Source organism: Trichosurus vulpecula, chromosome 9, assembly GCF_011100635.1.
Source record: "Trichosurus vulpecula isolate mTriVul1 chromosome 9, mTriVul1.pri, whole genome shotgun sequence".
Lineage (NCBI taxonomy): Eukaryota > Metazoa > Chordata > Mammalia > Diprotodontia > Phalangeridae > Trichosurus > Trichosurus vulpecula.
In genome coordinates, this window is record NC_050581.1 from 42,573,843 (window position 1) to 42,588,993 (window position 15,151).

A 15,151-nucleotide genomic window follows, 5' to 3' on the forward strand; every position below is an offset into this window, starting at 1 on the left:
GGCTATAATTCATAATGCTCGGGACTAGGCAAACTCTGTACTGATCCGGCCACACCTAGAACATTTAATTTTAGTTCTGGGTACCAGAGAACTGAAGGAATTGATAAGCTGGAAACCAGGACAAGAAGGCGACTAGGATGGTAGAGAGCGTGCCTCCTATTAAGGCTTGCCTGGAGGAACTGTGGGTAATAATTAGACTAATTTTAATAGAAGAAGCAGTCTTATAACATATGTCTCACTGAGGTAGGCATGATGCACAAATGTTCTTCATGTTCATCACATGCCCACAAACATGAAAATGCTTCACTGATATCCAGTGAGACTCCTCAGAGAGGGCCTCAAAAAAAGAGACTGTCTGGTGCTGTCGGCAAGGGCTGATATCAACACTGCATCCTCTTCAGCTGCCCTCTAGGAGGAAAGAAGGCAGGGTATAAAGAACGGGGAAAGAAGCCAGACACCTAGATGGGCTCACCATCCACAGAAAGCTACCACATGCAGGAAGTCATCTCAAAATCTTCTTAGGTAGCCTGTGTAGGGCTGTTTCACACACTGAATGTTTCATGAAAATGAAGTCAGGAAGAAAGTTTTCCAAGAGGCAATTCAACATTTCGAATCTCAGAGTCCTAAAACATGGACAATACGCCAGTAACAAGGAAGGTCAGAGAAACTCCAGGTGCAATACTCCATACTTCCATTAGAGGATGCTCATGCTATTCTGTTGGAAGAGCCCATCCTTGACTTAGGAGTAAGAATTTTGCTCAGTTCCAAGAAGATGGACAACTTTAGCCACTTCAGAAAATTAAAGAGCAAGACTGTTGGGTTTCTGGGTGGAATGTGGTCCTTCTGATTCAGTCGATAACCTGGGTCCTTGTTTGTTTGGCACTTTCTTGGTGTCTCAGGGTTTAAGTGAAGGCATACAATTAGTAACAGAACAGATTCCCAATGCCCTTGGGCAAGATGATTCAAGGTGAAGGTCAAGCACCTTCCCCAAAGGCAAAAACATTTTACCTCCTTCTCTGTTTCGGAATATTCTTTGAGTCTCTCCACAGCAACGATGTTTGTTTCCATCTCCGAGGACATTCGTACCAGCCAGTTTAAATACGTGGTGACCTACAAAAGCAGAATTCATCTCAGCGAAAGGTCCTCATCCACCCTGCCCACAAACACTCCCAACCCCAAAAATCTCTAAGAAAAGAAGTTCTGAAAAATCCCCCCAAAATATAGTCCATGGCAACCTTTTAAAACATGAGACCATGGCACCTCTATCTTCAGTGTCTTGCCAAACCCTCTGGGATACTCTACTAGCATGAGACATGAGTGCGGAGACAGTGACAGGAAAATGACAAAGAATTCTCAAATTCAGGCGTATTTGAAAAACCTCAATAATAACCCTCTGCATCTGTATTATGCTTTATATTTATTTTTTAAATTTTTGATTTTTAGTTTACAACACTCAATTCCACAAGTTTTTGAGTTCCAAATTTTCTCCCCCTCCCTTGCCCCCCACGACGGCATGTAATCCGATACAGGTTCTACATATACCTGCTCATTAAACTTATTTACACAACAGTCAATTTGGAAAGAAGAATTATAACCACTGGAACGAACCATGAGAAAGAAAATATTCCTTAAGAGTTTTTTGTGTCATGGACCCCTTTGGCATTCTGGTGAAGTCTATGGACTTCTCTGCCCAGAATGCTGTTTTTAAATGCAGAAAATAAAGTATAAAGAATTTTTAAAAACCAATTATAATGAAAGAGTTGCCAAAATATTTTTTAAAAACATTTACGGACCGCAGGTGAAGAAGCCCTGCAGTACCCTGTTTTACTTCTATCAGAATTCTGTGGGATAGGCAGGGTAGGTAGCACTACCCCCATTGAATAGGAATGCTAAGGCAGGAGACCTTAAGATCACATACAGGGTTAGAGACAGAATTAGCCCTGGAATCCCAGTCTCCTGACTCCAAGTCCAAGTGACCTTTCTACTGTCCCATTCAAACCTGACAACTGAATTCTGATTCTGATGAGGCTAAGCAATCCTGGTTTTAAATCCTCCCTCCCTTTGAGGGGCAGACCGTGCCACTGTATTACCTTAAAAGGAATTCTACCCCTACAGCCCATCAAACATTATTCACAGTATATGGAGAAGCAAGGAAAGTATTAGACAAAGAGAGAGGAGAGACCCAGGTTCTAATCTGAGCACTGCTTGCCACTCATTGTCTGGAAGTCTTTGCTCCTCTGGACCTCACTTTCCTCACTTGTAAAATAAAGGGGCTGGATCAGAAGTCAGAGGTTGCCACATACCTCTGCTTATGTAAACCACAGAATTGGGACATCTGGGATAATTTGGAGTGGAACTCACATAGCAATCTCCCAGGACACTTACGCCTCCCAGCCTTACTGAATCAGGTAATCTGATCAAGGTGTGAATGAATGTAAATACCGCCTCCAGCCTTTTCACTTCCCTGTGAGCTCATAGGGAAAAGACGGCAAATAGGATGCAGGGAGTTTCAGCTGCAGATAAGAGATGCTGTGGCAAGGAGGGAAATGACACCCAGGAACCTTGCTAACAAACAGGTGCTGAGCTCCTCTTAACTGCAATGACCACTCTTCATGGGGGTGGAGTGTTGCATAAACTGCCAAGACTCAGTAGTTTGTGTCAGTCAGTTTTGCTCAATTGTTTTTCTCTGTTTCTAAAGGAGGGTTCTAGTTTGGGCAGGGAGAGGAGGGAAGGGAAAGTCCACTGGAAATGATCATGGAGTAAAAAACAAAAGGCAGAAAGCAGCAGGGATTTAAGTCAGCGTGTATGGCTGGGTGAATGGACCAATGCCAAACAGCCTCTCCTATGTCGGAAACAGCAGCAAAGCCCCAATCCAAAAGCAGTCCTGGGCAAAAGGCACCCATGAATTCCAGAACAATGCCAAATAAACATAAGACAAGGGGTTCAGGCTATTTATGAAAGAGGCCCGCCTGTCAGCTCTCCTGGACGTTCACCTTGCTTGAGATTAAAGTATCTCAAAATCCCCTTTCAGTTCTGATTCTAGCCTTCTGGGATTTTAGGTAATTTCCACATTTCCAAAACATCTCCTGTGCTTCTGGGAACCAACATCAAAGGCAAAGCAAGGCCTTTCCTCATTAAAGGATCAAAGAAAACAAGTTCATCTCCTTGACAAAAGCTTTTGTTGGTGGTGGTGACGCTATTCAGTCATTTTTCGGTCGGGTCGACTCTTTGTGACCCCATTTTTGGTTTTCTTGGCAAAGATACTGGAGCAGTTCACCATTTCCTTCTCATTTTATAGATAAGGAAACTGAGGCAGAGTTAAGTGACTTGCCTAGGATCACCCAGCTAGTCAGTGTCTGAGATCACATTTGAACTCAGGAAGATGTCTTTCTAACTCTAGGCCTGGCACCCTATCCATTGTGTCACCTAGGTGCCCCAGAAGACCAAAGCTACAGAGACATCTAATTCCTCTTATTCTGCCCCACCACTCGTCCCCAGACCTTTCTCTTCCTAGATCATAATGGACTCACAATTGGATGCAAGACCTTACAATCTTATCTTATCCCCTTCCACCTCCTGCCCTCTTCAAAAATAATTTTGAATATCAGAAGATTTTCTTCCTCTTACCTGCAAAGAGTAAGAGACTGAGAGGCCCACCAAGCCAGGGCTGAGGCTGTGCCGGGAGATGACAGAAAACAAGGCTGCAAAGAGAACTATGCAGTTTCCCACACACTCCAGTCGGACGGCCAGCCACCTGCAGAGATATACACATACACACAAGTCAGCCTTGTGCTCCAAGATCCACCAAAGCAACAAACATCATTTATTCCTGAAAGACTCTTTCAATCTCTTGGTCTGAGACAGGCTGGCTTAGGAACAAGAGAGGAAAGAATATGAAGAAATAACTAAGACAAAAGGAACTTTTGATTTATCCAGTATCATCAGGAAATGAGGTGAATTTTTCCATATAACAAAAGCTTGTTCCCTAAAAGTGATAATTTTTAAAAAGCATTTATTATTTTTTCTCCCACTTTTTGAACAATTAAAAAAAAGTTTTATATGCCTAACAAATATGTACAGTCTATCAAAATAAATTCCCACATTGGCCATATATAAAAATATATGTCTTCTTCTGTACTTTTAAAAGTCCATTTCTGTCAGGTGTGAATAGGAGGCTTCATCTCCTGGAATCATGGTTTCTTATTACATTTATCAGAGTCCTAAAATCTTTCAAAGTTGTTTTTTTAAATAATATTATCATTGTTATCAATTGTTCTCCTAGTTCTGCTCACTTTTATTCTTTACAGTTCATAAAGATCTTATCCGCTTCCTCTGACCCTGTCCATCTTGTTATTTCTTACAGAACAATAATATTCTACTACATTTATAATCTATAATTTGTTTAGGCATTCCCTAACAGGTGGGCACCTACCCCCTTAGTTTCCAGTTTTTTGTCTCTATAAAAAGAACTGCTACAAATATTTTGGTACATATGGGGTCCCTTTTCCTCTTTCTTTGATCTTTTGGAGATGTAAGCCTAGCAGTGGTACTGCTGGATCAAAGGGTATGCACAGCTTAGTGACTTTTTGAGCATAGTTCCAAATTACTTTCCAGAATGCCTGGACCAATTCACAGTTCCTCCAGCACTGAATTAATTATTTAATTAATCCTCCAATGTTCATCATTTTCCTCTTTTGATATATTTGCCAATCTAATGGGTATGACCCAGAACTGCAGAGTTGCTTTAATTTGTATTTCACTAATTATTAGTGATTTGGAACACTTTTTCAATTGATTGTTGATAGCCTGGATTTTTTTCTTTGAAAATATTCCTTGTATACAGCCTTCGAGTATTTGTTGGTGAATCACTCTTAATATCATAAATTTTAATAAGTTCCATATATGCATAACACATATATGTACATACAATATACCTGCATACATATAAAGCAGATTAGACACCTTTACAAATAAAAACTTCTTGCAAAGATTTTTTTCCCATTACCCACTTCCCTTCTAATTTTAAGTGCACTAGCTTTTTAGTGCAAAAATTTTTTCTTTTCATATAATCAAAGCCATCCATTTAATCTTCTGTGATCTGCTCTGTCCCTTGCTAATGACAAATCTCTGGGATGGATACTTTTCTAAAACATATCACAATTATCACATAAACATATCACAAATATCAGATTACATGCAATGATCAACCTTAGTTCCAGAAGACACAATGAAACACATGTCCTATCGGTGGAGAGGTAGGGGCCTATGGGTGAGGAATGCTGCATGTTGTCAGGTGAAGTCACTTTCCAGTTGCTTTTGCTTTGTTATCATATAAGGGTGGCACACTGATAAAGGACTGTCATTAAAAAAATGAGATGACAATAAAACTAATTAAAATGCATCATATCTTCCTGGTTTTTTAGTGAAATAACCAGTAGATAATTTCCCCTTCTCTTGATGACTCAAGAGGTGTTATTATGAACATCAATTGTTATGGTGTTTCTTAATATAGTGACGCCCTCAGGGGCTACTGAGGCTGTTTGTCCCTGCATTAAATCTCCTACTTGTTATGCTCCCAAATTCCTGTATCATCAAAGTAATGATAAGCCACAAGTCTAAAAGCATGAAGATGAAATATGACTCACCTCCAGACAGAGAGGTAATAAACTGAAAATTCACAAAGCGATACACATTTTTGGATGTGCCTAATGTGGGAATTTATTTTGCTAGATTATGGAGATATGGGTTGAGGAACTTTTTTTGTCTTTTAAAAAAGTTTGTTCAATGAGGGGAGAGATTAGAAGAGAAAGATTCATTTAAAAAATTTCTTAGCTGAAAAAAATCTTCAAAAATAAGTACATAAATAACCTATAACAAATTGCACACCTTCTCAATGATGGGAGAGAGGAAGGAAGGAGAGAATTTGGAACTCAAAATTTAAAAAAAAACTAATACTAAAAAAAGTTTACACGTAATTGGAAAAAATATTTAAAATAAATAATATATTTATTTAACAACAGAAAAGAAAAAAGAAAAACATCTATGTCTCCTTTTCTGTAGGGATATGTCTCTTCCCTTCTTAATGACTGCCATTGGTATCTTCCAGCTTCTAAATTATCAACATATTTTATACATAAATGTCTGGGAGAGATAAAAAGTTTCTGGATGGCATAAATCCTGTACAGTTTACTTGAGAGGAAAGCATGAAGCCATCTCTAGTCCATCAACAGGAAATACTGAAATAATGTCCGGGTTAAGCACCTAGGGATGGTTTTACGTGTGCCATTTGGATGCCTTCTTTGCTTACTTCATGGCTATGTTGGTTGTCCAAAGTCTTAACAAAATAAATGGGATTTTGTTATCTTGCTAAGGGTTCCCAGAAACCTTGGTACATTGTCTCCCAATGATTCCAATAGAAGACAAGGTCTCTTTGGAAAGAAAAATGCTGGAGGGCAGAGAGTACAAGCCCACCTGTTGGCCACGATGCTGGGGTAATAAGCTTTCTGATTCTCATCCACCTTCAAGTCACTCTGATGGATGAAACGTTGTTGTTCTTCAAAAGCACGGATGACGCTGACACCCAGGAGAGTTTCATTAAAGTGTGAGTACACTGGGGACCGGCTGACTGACTCCAGGCGCTTCAGCTGGCGTGAGGAGGCCACGTAAAACCTCTGGGGGAGAACATCAATAAGCAGAGTTATTCTTTATAAGTGAATATGTTCAAATTCTTCCCCTGAAAATTGAGGGCGGCCACTAAGGTTTCATTAAGCCAAATGCTTATAATGTACTCAATTCAACTAACCTCTTGAAAGTTTATAGGGCCAAGCAAACCCCAAGAATGTCAAGGAAAGCCTAGGAGTGAGCAGACATCACACTAGAGCCTTAACCATTTACTTCTGGATTTGAGATTGAATTTGACTCTTAACATAAATCCAGTGCTTTACAGGGTCTTTAAGGTCTCCAATAACTTCAGGCAATTGGACTTTTTTATATCTCAACATAAAGTGCATACAATAGAAACTCTTTCCCAGCGATTCTGAAAGTTTGAAGGTTTTGCTGAAATAAGTACAGCTATTGCTCTGTGTGTATGCGTATGTACGTACAAAAGGATTATCTGGTCTGTTTTGCCCCAAATTCTGAGCTAATAGTGACTAGCAGCCTTTGTTTTAGGGCCCTAATCAGTCAAATCACTGCCTGTTACTTTACTCCCCAGTACACAATCTCCCTCCTACTTAGAGCTGGGGAATTCTATAACATCCTATGGTAAAGGAAATGAAAAACCTTGTTACGCCTTGCTTTTAGATAATGCATTTTCTGGGATGTTTTCATCTGATCCTCATAGTAAGGCCCTGGAGAATTCTGCTTGTCATAGGCAGAGGTGTCAAACCAGCAGCCCCCAACACTCTTGAGTGGGGCCATCCTAATGTTTTAAGTGTAACACGACACAAACTCCCTGCTACTTACCTGTACAAAGAAATAGATGAGGCCGAGGGGTGGGATGATGATGGCGGCGATGGGTGTGGCCAGCAATATGATTATGCAGGCCCCAATGACATTGAACAGGGATCCCATGAACATCTTGATGATCTGAGGAATCATTGAGTCCACAGTGTCCATCTCTTTGGAGAATCTATTCACGAGGTTCCCACTGGGGGTTCGTTCGAAGAAGCTCATGGGGGACCGGAGGACATTGTGGAGCAGGTCCAAGTGCAGGCGGCGGGAAGCTAAGATGCCCCCAATGGATACTGTCATGGAGTAGCCAAACACAGCCAAACCTGGAATACACCATGCCATCATTGAGGAGATGAGTCCAGCAAAGGGCAGAGATAGCCTACAGCTGTTTGTACATAATTTTCATGCTTACAGGCTGTATCCTGAATTAAGACTGTGAGCTCCTTGAGAACAGGGGCTGTCTTTTGCCTTTCTTTGTATCTCCAGGGCTTACCACAGTGTCTGGCAAACAGTAGGCACTTAACAAAATGTTTACTGTTGATAAATTGATTTACTTATGAGAAACCAGAAAAGATAGGAGCTCTTTACTATACCAAGATCTGCTGCTGAGTAGGTTGCATCATTTCACTAGATTTTAGACCCCCTCAGATGTTATTTGTCAATTGGGTTTGCTTCTTTCCCTGTTGCGTGGGGCCCCCTAAAGAGTCTGAGAAATAGCTCAAGAATGGATTTCGCATTTAAAAACAAAATGAAAAATAAAACAGAAACTATTTTCTTATATTCATGTATGTCTAGAGACCACAAACTTAAATAATGACTCTTGTAACCTACATACACCGATTTTGTTGGGAAGAGAGTATTTTGCACAAGGGCAGTTAGGCAGCATAGTGGATTGAGCGCCGGGCCTGGAGTCAGGAAGACTTGAGTTAAATTCAGACATTTCCTAGATGTGTGACCATGGGCAAGTCACTTAACCCTGCTTGCCTCAGTTCCTCACCTGTAAAATGAGTTGGAAAAGGAAATGGCAAACCAGTCCAGTAGAAAACCCCAAATGGGGTCATAAAGAGTCGGACACAACTGAAATGACTGAACAATAGCAACAAATTCTGTAAGTAGGATGCCATCCGAAGTCTTAACCTCCCTAATTCTAGGAAGAAATCTAAAGAGGGATTTGGGAGTCTCCAAGGGATTGAAAAGAAAGCTACTAGGGAGTTGAGAGTTCTGTCTTTAATCTGCACTTAAATTCCATGGACGAAATTAAATTTATTTAATTTTTTAAATATTTAATTTTAAATATTTAAATTTAAATTTTAAAATTTATGCATCTCCATGGATGCAACAGTCAAGGCTCACTTGCTGAAGTTCCTTTGAGTAGTTTTTTCCCTTTCTGATTAAGCTAAATAATAAGAAAAAAATAAGGAGATTCCATTTGTCCTTGCCTCAGAGATGTAGTGTAATTCAACAAACATAGTTACTTCTTTATTAATAATGGGGCTTATTAACATTCTGAGTTTAAGCTTTCTCATTTCATTTCTAAAACAGGCATAGGAGAACCTTTCTTCCTACCCATCTGAGAGTGCTGAGGTGAAAAGTAACTGGTTTAGTTTTAAAATACGAAAAACAAAACAAAACAAAAACCCAAATCTGAAAAACAATGAGTACCCCTATTCTTTTTATCACCCTTCCAATCCTGGTTTCAAGAGAATAACAAGAGGAGGTAAAACCTTCTAACCAGGGATATGGGATCCTGGCAGGCTCACCTTGAGAAATGCCCAGCGCTCCATACACGCCCAGCCGGACATCTGTGTGCTGCTGTGTCCCATTGACTACGGGATCATCAGTCCATAAGCTGAGCCAGTAGTTGGAAGCCAAGGCAGCTACGTGATTACTGATGAAAAGGAAGAGGCTCAGAAAAGAAATAAAGAGTCCAATAGCTTTCATATAACCCCAGTACACTGACAGCTTTACCTAAAAACACAAGGGAGAAAAATCACTTGGCAAAACTAAAACACAACAACAAAAATAGAGGATGGCACTCACTTTCCCCCAAAACCTATATACCCCTGGCAAGCAGCCAAGGACCAAGTCACAGGTTCCAGAATCAGGCCCTAGAGTGGGTCTAGGCCAGTGACCTTATGTCAACAAGTCGTTTCCTGCCCCCACTGTTACTGTTTCCCTAAAGCAGAACATCCTCTCCTCTCTCTTCTACCTATCACCATATTGTCCAGCCTCCAAAGCCTGGCATATGTCTGAGCGTCTCCCACAAACCTTCCCTTACTACTCCAGCCCTTGCTGGTCTCCTTCTGGGAGTCTTTGGCCTAGCATGAGCATGATTATGTACTCCTGTATTATCAACTATTGTTTCACATCTGTTAATCTTGTCTCATCAACTAGACAGAGGGTGGAAACCATGTTTTACACCACTACAGTGCCTAGGGCAATGTTCAATAAGATGTCAAAGACACTTGCAGGTTGACTGATCAGTTAAGTTTTATAGTACTGGCGTTACTCCCACTCACTCATAAAAATCTTCTATTTCCTTATAACCTGGTTTGGTTCAGCACGCTGCTCTATCTTTCCTGGGAATCGTACAGTTAGCAGTCCCCACCCGCCCTCACACATCTTTATTATACAGTATGTAAGGCTTAAGCAAGTAAATACAGGGACCCAGGAAGGAATTACTGTAAACTTAACTGTACACTTCAGTCTCTTTTATCTCTGTCTCCAGTCCAAGAGATCTTTCTTTGGGAAATGAGCCATGAAAATAAGGGAAATGGATAACTCAACAGTATACATAAAGCCTCAATTACTCTCATCCTTTGAGCAGAGGTAGAAGTTAAAAAGCAGCAGGGAGGGAGGTGTAGTTGTTTGCCACCGGTGACCTGACTCCCTAGGAAGGCTTTGAGATGGTAGGCAAGAGGGAGGCAGAGGGAAGACTGGTGAGCAAGAGAAAGAGAAGAACAGGCGCATCCTCCCCAAGTTATCGGAAGACAGCTTGAGACGAAAGGAATAGCAATCTGGAGGTCAGCTCCTCAACAAAGAAGTCATGGGGTAAAGGAAAGTTAGCTACAATGGTGAGACAGATCCCAAAGTTCTCCCTTTCCAATCTTCTGTCTCTTCACTTTCTACCTTAACCATCCTTGGGTACCATCTTTCAACGTGTGAAACCAAGCCCCACCAACAGGGGGCACTTTGTGGACGGGCCTTTCTCACAACCTTTAATGACAGACATCCCTAGTTCACATTTAGAGAGTGATTTACTTTACAAATCCTATGTATAAACATTATCCCTTTTTTACAAGGTGAGGAAACTGAGGCTTGGAGGCTCAGTGACCTGCCTATTGTCACCACTGGCTCAGTGAGGTTACAGTAAAAGTAGGATCTGACCCCAGCTGTTCTGACTTCAGGGCACCACTCTTGTGTCTCTGGGAGCAGCCAATGTGAGAGTGGCAAAACTGAACACCAGAAAAGCCACTGGAATGAAGAGCCGCAGCTTTGCTATCAGCTAACTCTATGACCTTGGGAAACTGAACTTAGCCCTCTGGACCTCAGTTTTCTCATCTATAAAACAAAGAAATTAAACCAGATGATCTCTAAGGTCCTTTTCCAACTGTAAAGCTATATGAGCAGTCAAAGACCTATTGACTCATCGTCTCATTCCATCTACCCTTTTATTCTTCAGATTTGGGGGTTATTTTCTCCCTCACTGGCATCACTTTCAATGGGTCAGTAAGGACGAGGAGAAGTGGTGGCACTCCAGGACAGCTATCAAGGGCTTGAAACGGAGTGCAGATTTTAAAATCTGTACAATTTAAAATTCAGGGCAGTGAGGTGGCAGAACACTGGGCCCAGAGTCAGAAAGAACTGAGTTCAATCTGGCCTCAGATACTTACTAGCTGTATGACCCTGGGCTAGTCACTTAACCCAGTTTGCCTTAGTTTCCTCATCTGTAAAATGAGCTGGAGAAGGAAACAGCAAACCACGCCATATCTTAGCCGAGAAAACCCCAAATGGGATCACAAAACAACAAAAGATTTTAAAAATCTGAGATAACATTTTTTTAAAGTTTTGTTTAAACCTAAATTTAAGCAAGCAAGGTCAAAAGCTGATGCTATCACAAAAGCTGCTAAAAGACTGGCAGCTGATCAATCCAAAAAGGGCAGGCAGGGCAAGCACGCTTGGACTTTACCTGCCCGGTCTTGGCTTTATCAGCCTCCACCAGCTTCCAGGTATCCTTCTCCACGGCAGATTTCTGCACCTCGGCTGTGCTGTTGTGCTTCCCAGGCTCTGTGCTGTAGGACGAGGAGTTACTGATCTGTCTAGAGAAAACGACATAGACAGAGGGTTAAACCTTTGTAGTCACAGACAGGGCCTGACCCCCAGGACCTATGTGAGCACACACTAGATGAGAAATCTCACTAAGAGCAAGAACAGCCACACTGCCCACCCCAGGGTTCTAGGATACGAAGGAGCAAAGTCTCTGAGCAGAGAGCAAACATGAACAAGGAGACTTGATCTAAGTGGCTGGCATATTGACCTGGGGGTCAGGAGACGTGGGTTCTGGTCCAGCTCTGCCACTGTCCCTGAGCCCTGAGTTTCTCAGAAATTGATCACTCCCTCATCAGAACTCCTATAGCATATTTTTTAAAATTCAATCCAATCCAACAAGTATTTATTAAATGCCTAATATACACAGAGACGAAGATGAATAATAAATTGTGTCTGCCCTAAAAGAGCTTACATTCTGCTGAGACTAGACGAGGCTTCGAGCCTAGCCATCTGGGAACTATCCCATACTACTCAACACCGTGCCTGGCATATAGTAAGTACTATATAAATGTCTGTCATGTTCAGTTGTTTCAGTCGCGTCCAACTCTTTGTGACTCTAGTTGGGGTTTTCTTGACAAAGACACTGGAGAGGTTTGCCATTTCCTTCTCCAGCTCATTTTAGAGATGAGGAAACTGAAGCAAAAGGGTTAAGCCACTTGCCCAGGGTCACACAGCCATTAAGTGTCTGAGGGCAGATTTGAACTCAGGAAGATGAGTTTTCCTGACTTCAGGCCTGGTACTCTATCCACTGTGCCACTTAGTTACCCAAACGATAACAACAAACATTTATGTAAAACTTATATAAATTTTAGCTATCATTATTATTACTTCTGGAGAGAACAACTCCCTCTGGTCAAAGCCACCAAGCCCCAATCCATCTCTCTAGTGAAACTCGACGCTGCAAGGAAGCCCAGGAAAGGCCTGGGGCTAGATAATCAATAGTCATATAAGTGCTGGGACAATTCAAACAGTGAGTCTGAGCTCGATGGCTGCTGAGGTCCCTTCCAACTCTCTAACTCTGTGGTCTTTTACACCAAAAACCCCTTGTCAGCAGCCTGTGTAAGCTCACTTCTTTTTGCCACTGTTCCTTATCCCTCCTTCCTCCCCCAGTAAAGCATGGTCATGATTCTTACATTAAATACAATCCAATATTATGGTTATTGCAAAACCTTGTAATATTAATGCAAAATTAAAATTGCCTCTACTGGAATGTAAGCTCCTTGAAGGTAGGGACTGTGTCTTTGCATCTCTCCATAGCACCCAGAATATTTCCTTAAACATTCACAGCTTCTGAGTAAATATTTAAATTATCTGATCTATGAAACTGAATACGCCTCCTTCTCCTTCCCAAGACACCTGTGAGGCCTGGTGATCTCATATCCATTATAACTGCTTTGATTTCTTTTGGGGGAGCTGACAAAGAGTTGTGGAGGGAACCTCCAAAAATCCAAGAAAGAGAATGACATATTATTACTGAGGGACATAGTATTACTGAGCAGCTGGAACCTGCAGAGCCTGGAGATATGTGCACACATAGAACGTGAGCTCCTTAAGGTCAAGGACGGTTACATTTTTGTCTGCATCCCCAGGGCCTGGCAGGGCCTAAAACACAGCCAGGAGTTGTGTTAGAGCCTGGGTAAATGAAGACAGAAGTGAAAACAGTTCCTTGTACTTTGCTTCAGGGGAGACAACATGAATGTATAAAGACATATAATTGCCAAATACAAGGTATTTTTGGAAGTACAAAGGAATGGGGAGGCAACAGCAGCTAGGGAGGTTTAGGAAATAAGTTTAATAAACTCTTACTTGACTAAATGATTGGAGAGAGAATAAACAAGCTTTGCCCTCTTGGACAAAAAGTACCCAAACTGTTTGGGGATCCCTGGAGTGAACTGGACCCCCACTCCCATCCTCTTACCACCAAACCTTCCTGTTTTCCTACAGAGTAAGGCCTGCAAAAGCCAACGTCTCCTCACTGAGAAAGTGGAAATCTTCTCAGTCATAAGTAGCTTCACAAAGTTAGCTGGGGTGGCATCTCAAAGCCTCCTTCCTCCACTTGAACTCTGACCTCGTACTATCCCTGACCTCACTTCCACCTCGGATGTCCTGCTGTCATTATGATCATGCTCACTTATTTCCAGTGCTGATATCCCCTTGTTCAGATGGTTAATTCCTCAAGAACAGGTACCACCATACCTCTTCTTTATTAAGCAGCTTAACTCCTAGGACTTTGACAGGCATCCTGCATACCCTCCCTCCAAAATGCCCAATGAAAGACAGACAGATGTGTCAACCTGAAGGGAAAGGTTCCTCAATATATGACCGAGTACGTCAGAGTACAAGTCTTCCTTAGCTGAACGGTTAACAGGAAAGTGCCTGGAAGATGTATTCAAAACAACCATGTTCTTCCCATACTCTCATTTTTATTTTTTTGATTTGCTAAAATAAAGCAATTCCTAGTAGCCCCAGGTCATCTCACATACTATGACCTGGTGTTCTCTATCACCGGCTAAAAGTAAGCATCCTGAGCTTGTTCTCAAGCTCCTTCGATGATCCTGTTGTTTCAAATTTCACTACTTAAGCCAAATGGCGCAAGAATCCATGCCATGTAGGGAACCTCAGTGTCAAGAAGGATGGATTTATTGCAAAACCATGAGGTGTATAAGCCACACAACTTTGGCAGGAAGAGACTGAGGCTGATCAGCTTGAATCTCAGAGGAGGGTGAACTTATAAAGTTGTGAGAGGCAGAGAAAACAAGGATGGCAAGGAAAACCAGCCCCCTTCACTGCCCTGGGCTAACCTAAGGCCTTTTTTGGTAGCTTAAGCCATGAGGGCGGCATCATGTTCCTCTTTCTGGTCAATCAGAAAAAGGGCAGAGAAACTCCAGGGACATCTATGAATTCAAACACACGCACACACACGCGCACACACACAGAGCCTACCTCTTTAGCTGTTTCTCTGAGGTTTCAGTTATTAGGACTCCATTCTCCATTTGCTTTACTTCCTTCACAGCTGGCCCATTGATATCTGTTAACCCAATGAGAGGAAGAGGCAGAGTGAATGGGTTTAAAAGGCCTGATAAGTACTGCAAAGGTCCCTGGGCTGGGTCTACACACACTATACAGGGATACCAAAAGTCTTTGTTGTGGTTTAAAACTACACTGAAATTTTTTGGACACCCTGCATAATGCTTTAGGACCAATAGTGTCAAACTCAAAGAGAAAACAGATCGCGGCTGGCCACATAATGAGTTTGAAAACCATAAAATTAACATTACCTAAGTTGTAATGTGTCTTTATTTTATTAAATATTTACCAATTACATTTTAATCTGATTTGGGCCTCCATTAGGAGTTGTGCAAGCCCTGGA

At 41.7% G+C, this 15,151-nt stretch overlaps 1 protein-coding gene across 1 annotated transcript in view; it reads right to left on the minus strand.

The window, feature by feature from the left end:
- ABCC1 (ATP binding cassette subfamily C member 1) overlaps positions 1-15,151 on the minus strand; it is a 139,959-nt gene that overhangs the window by 12,526 nt on the left and 112,282 nt on the right. The window contains exons 20-26 of the mRNA XM_036739146.1: positions 14,725-14,809; positions 11,642-11,771; positions 9,213-9,420; positions 7,465-7,775; positions 6,472-6,671; positions 3,628-3,754; positions 1,009-1,110 (exon numbers count right to left, since the gene is read on the minus strand). Of these exons, the coding sequence (XP_036595041.1) occupies positions 1,009-1,110; positions 3,628-3,754; positions 6,472-6,671; positions 7,465-7,775; positions 9,213-9,420; positions 11,642-11,771; positions 14,725-14,809 (1,163 nt within the window). The remainder of the gene's footprint in view (positions 1-1,008; positions 1,111-3,627; positions 3,755-6,471; positions 6,672-7,464; positions 7,776-9,212; positions 9,421-11,641; positions 11,772-14,724; positions 14,810-15,151) is intronic.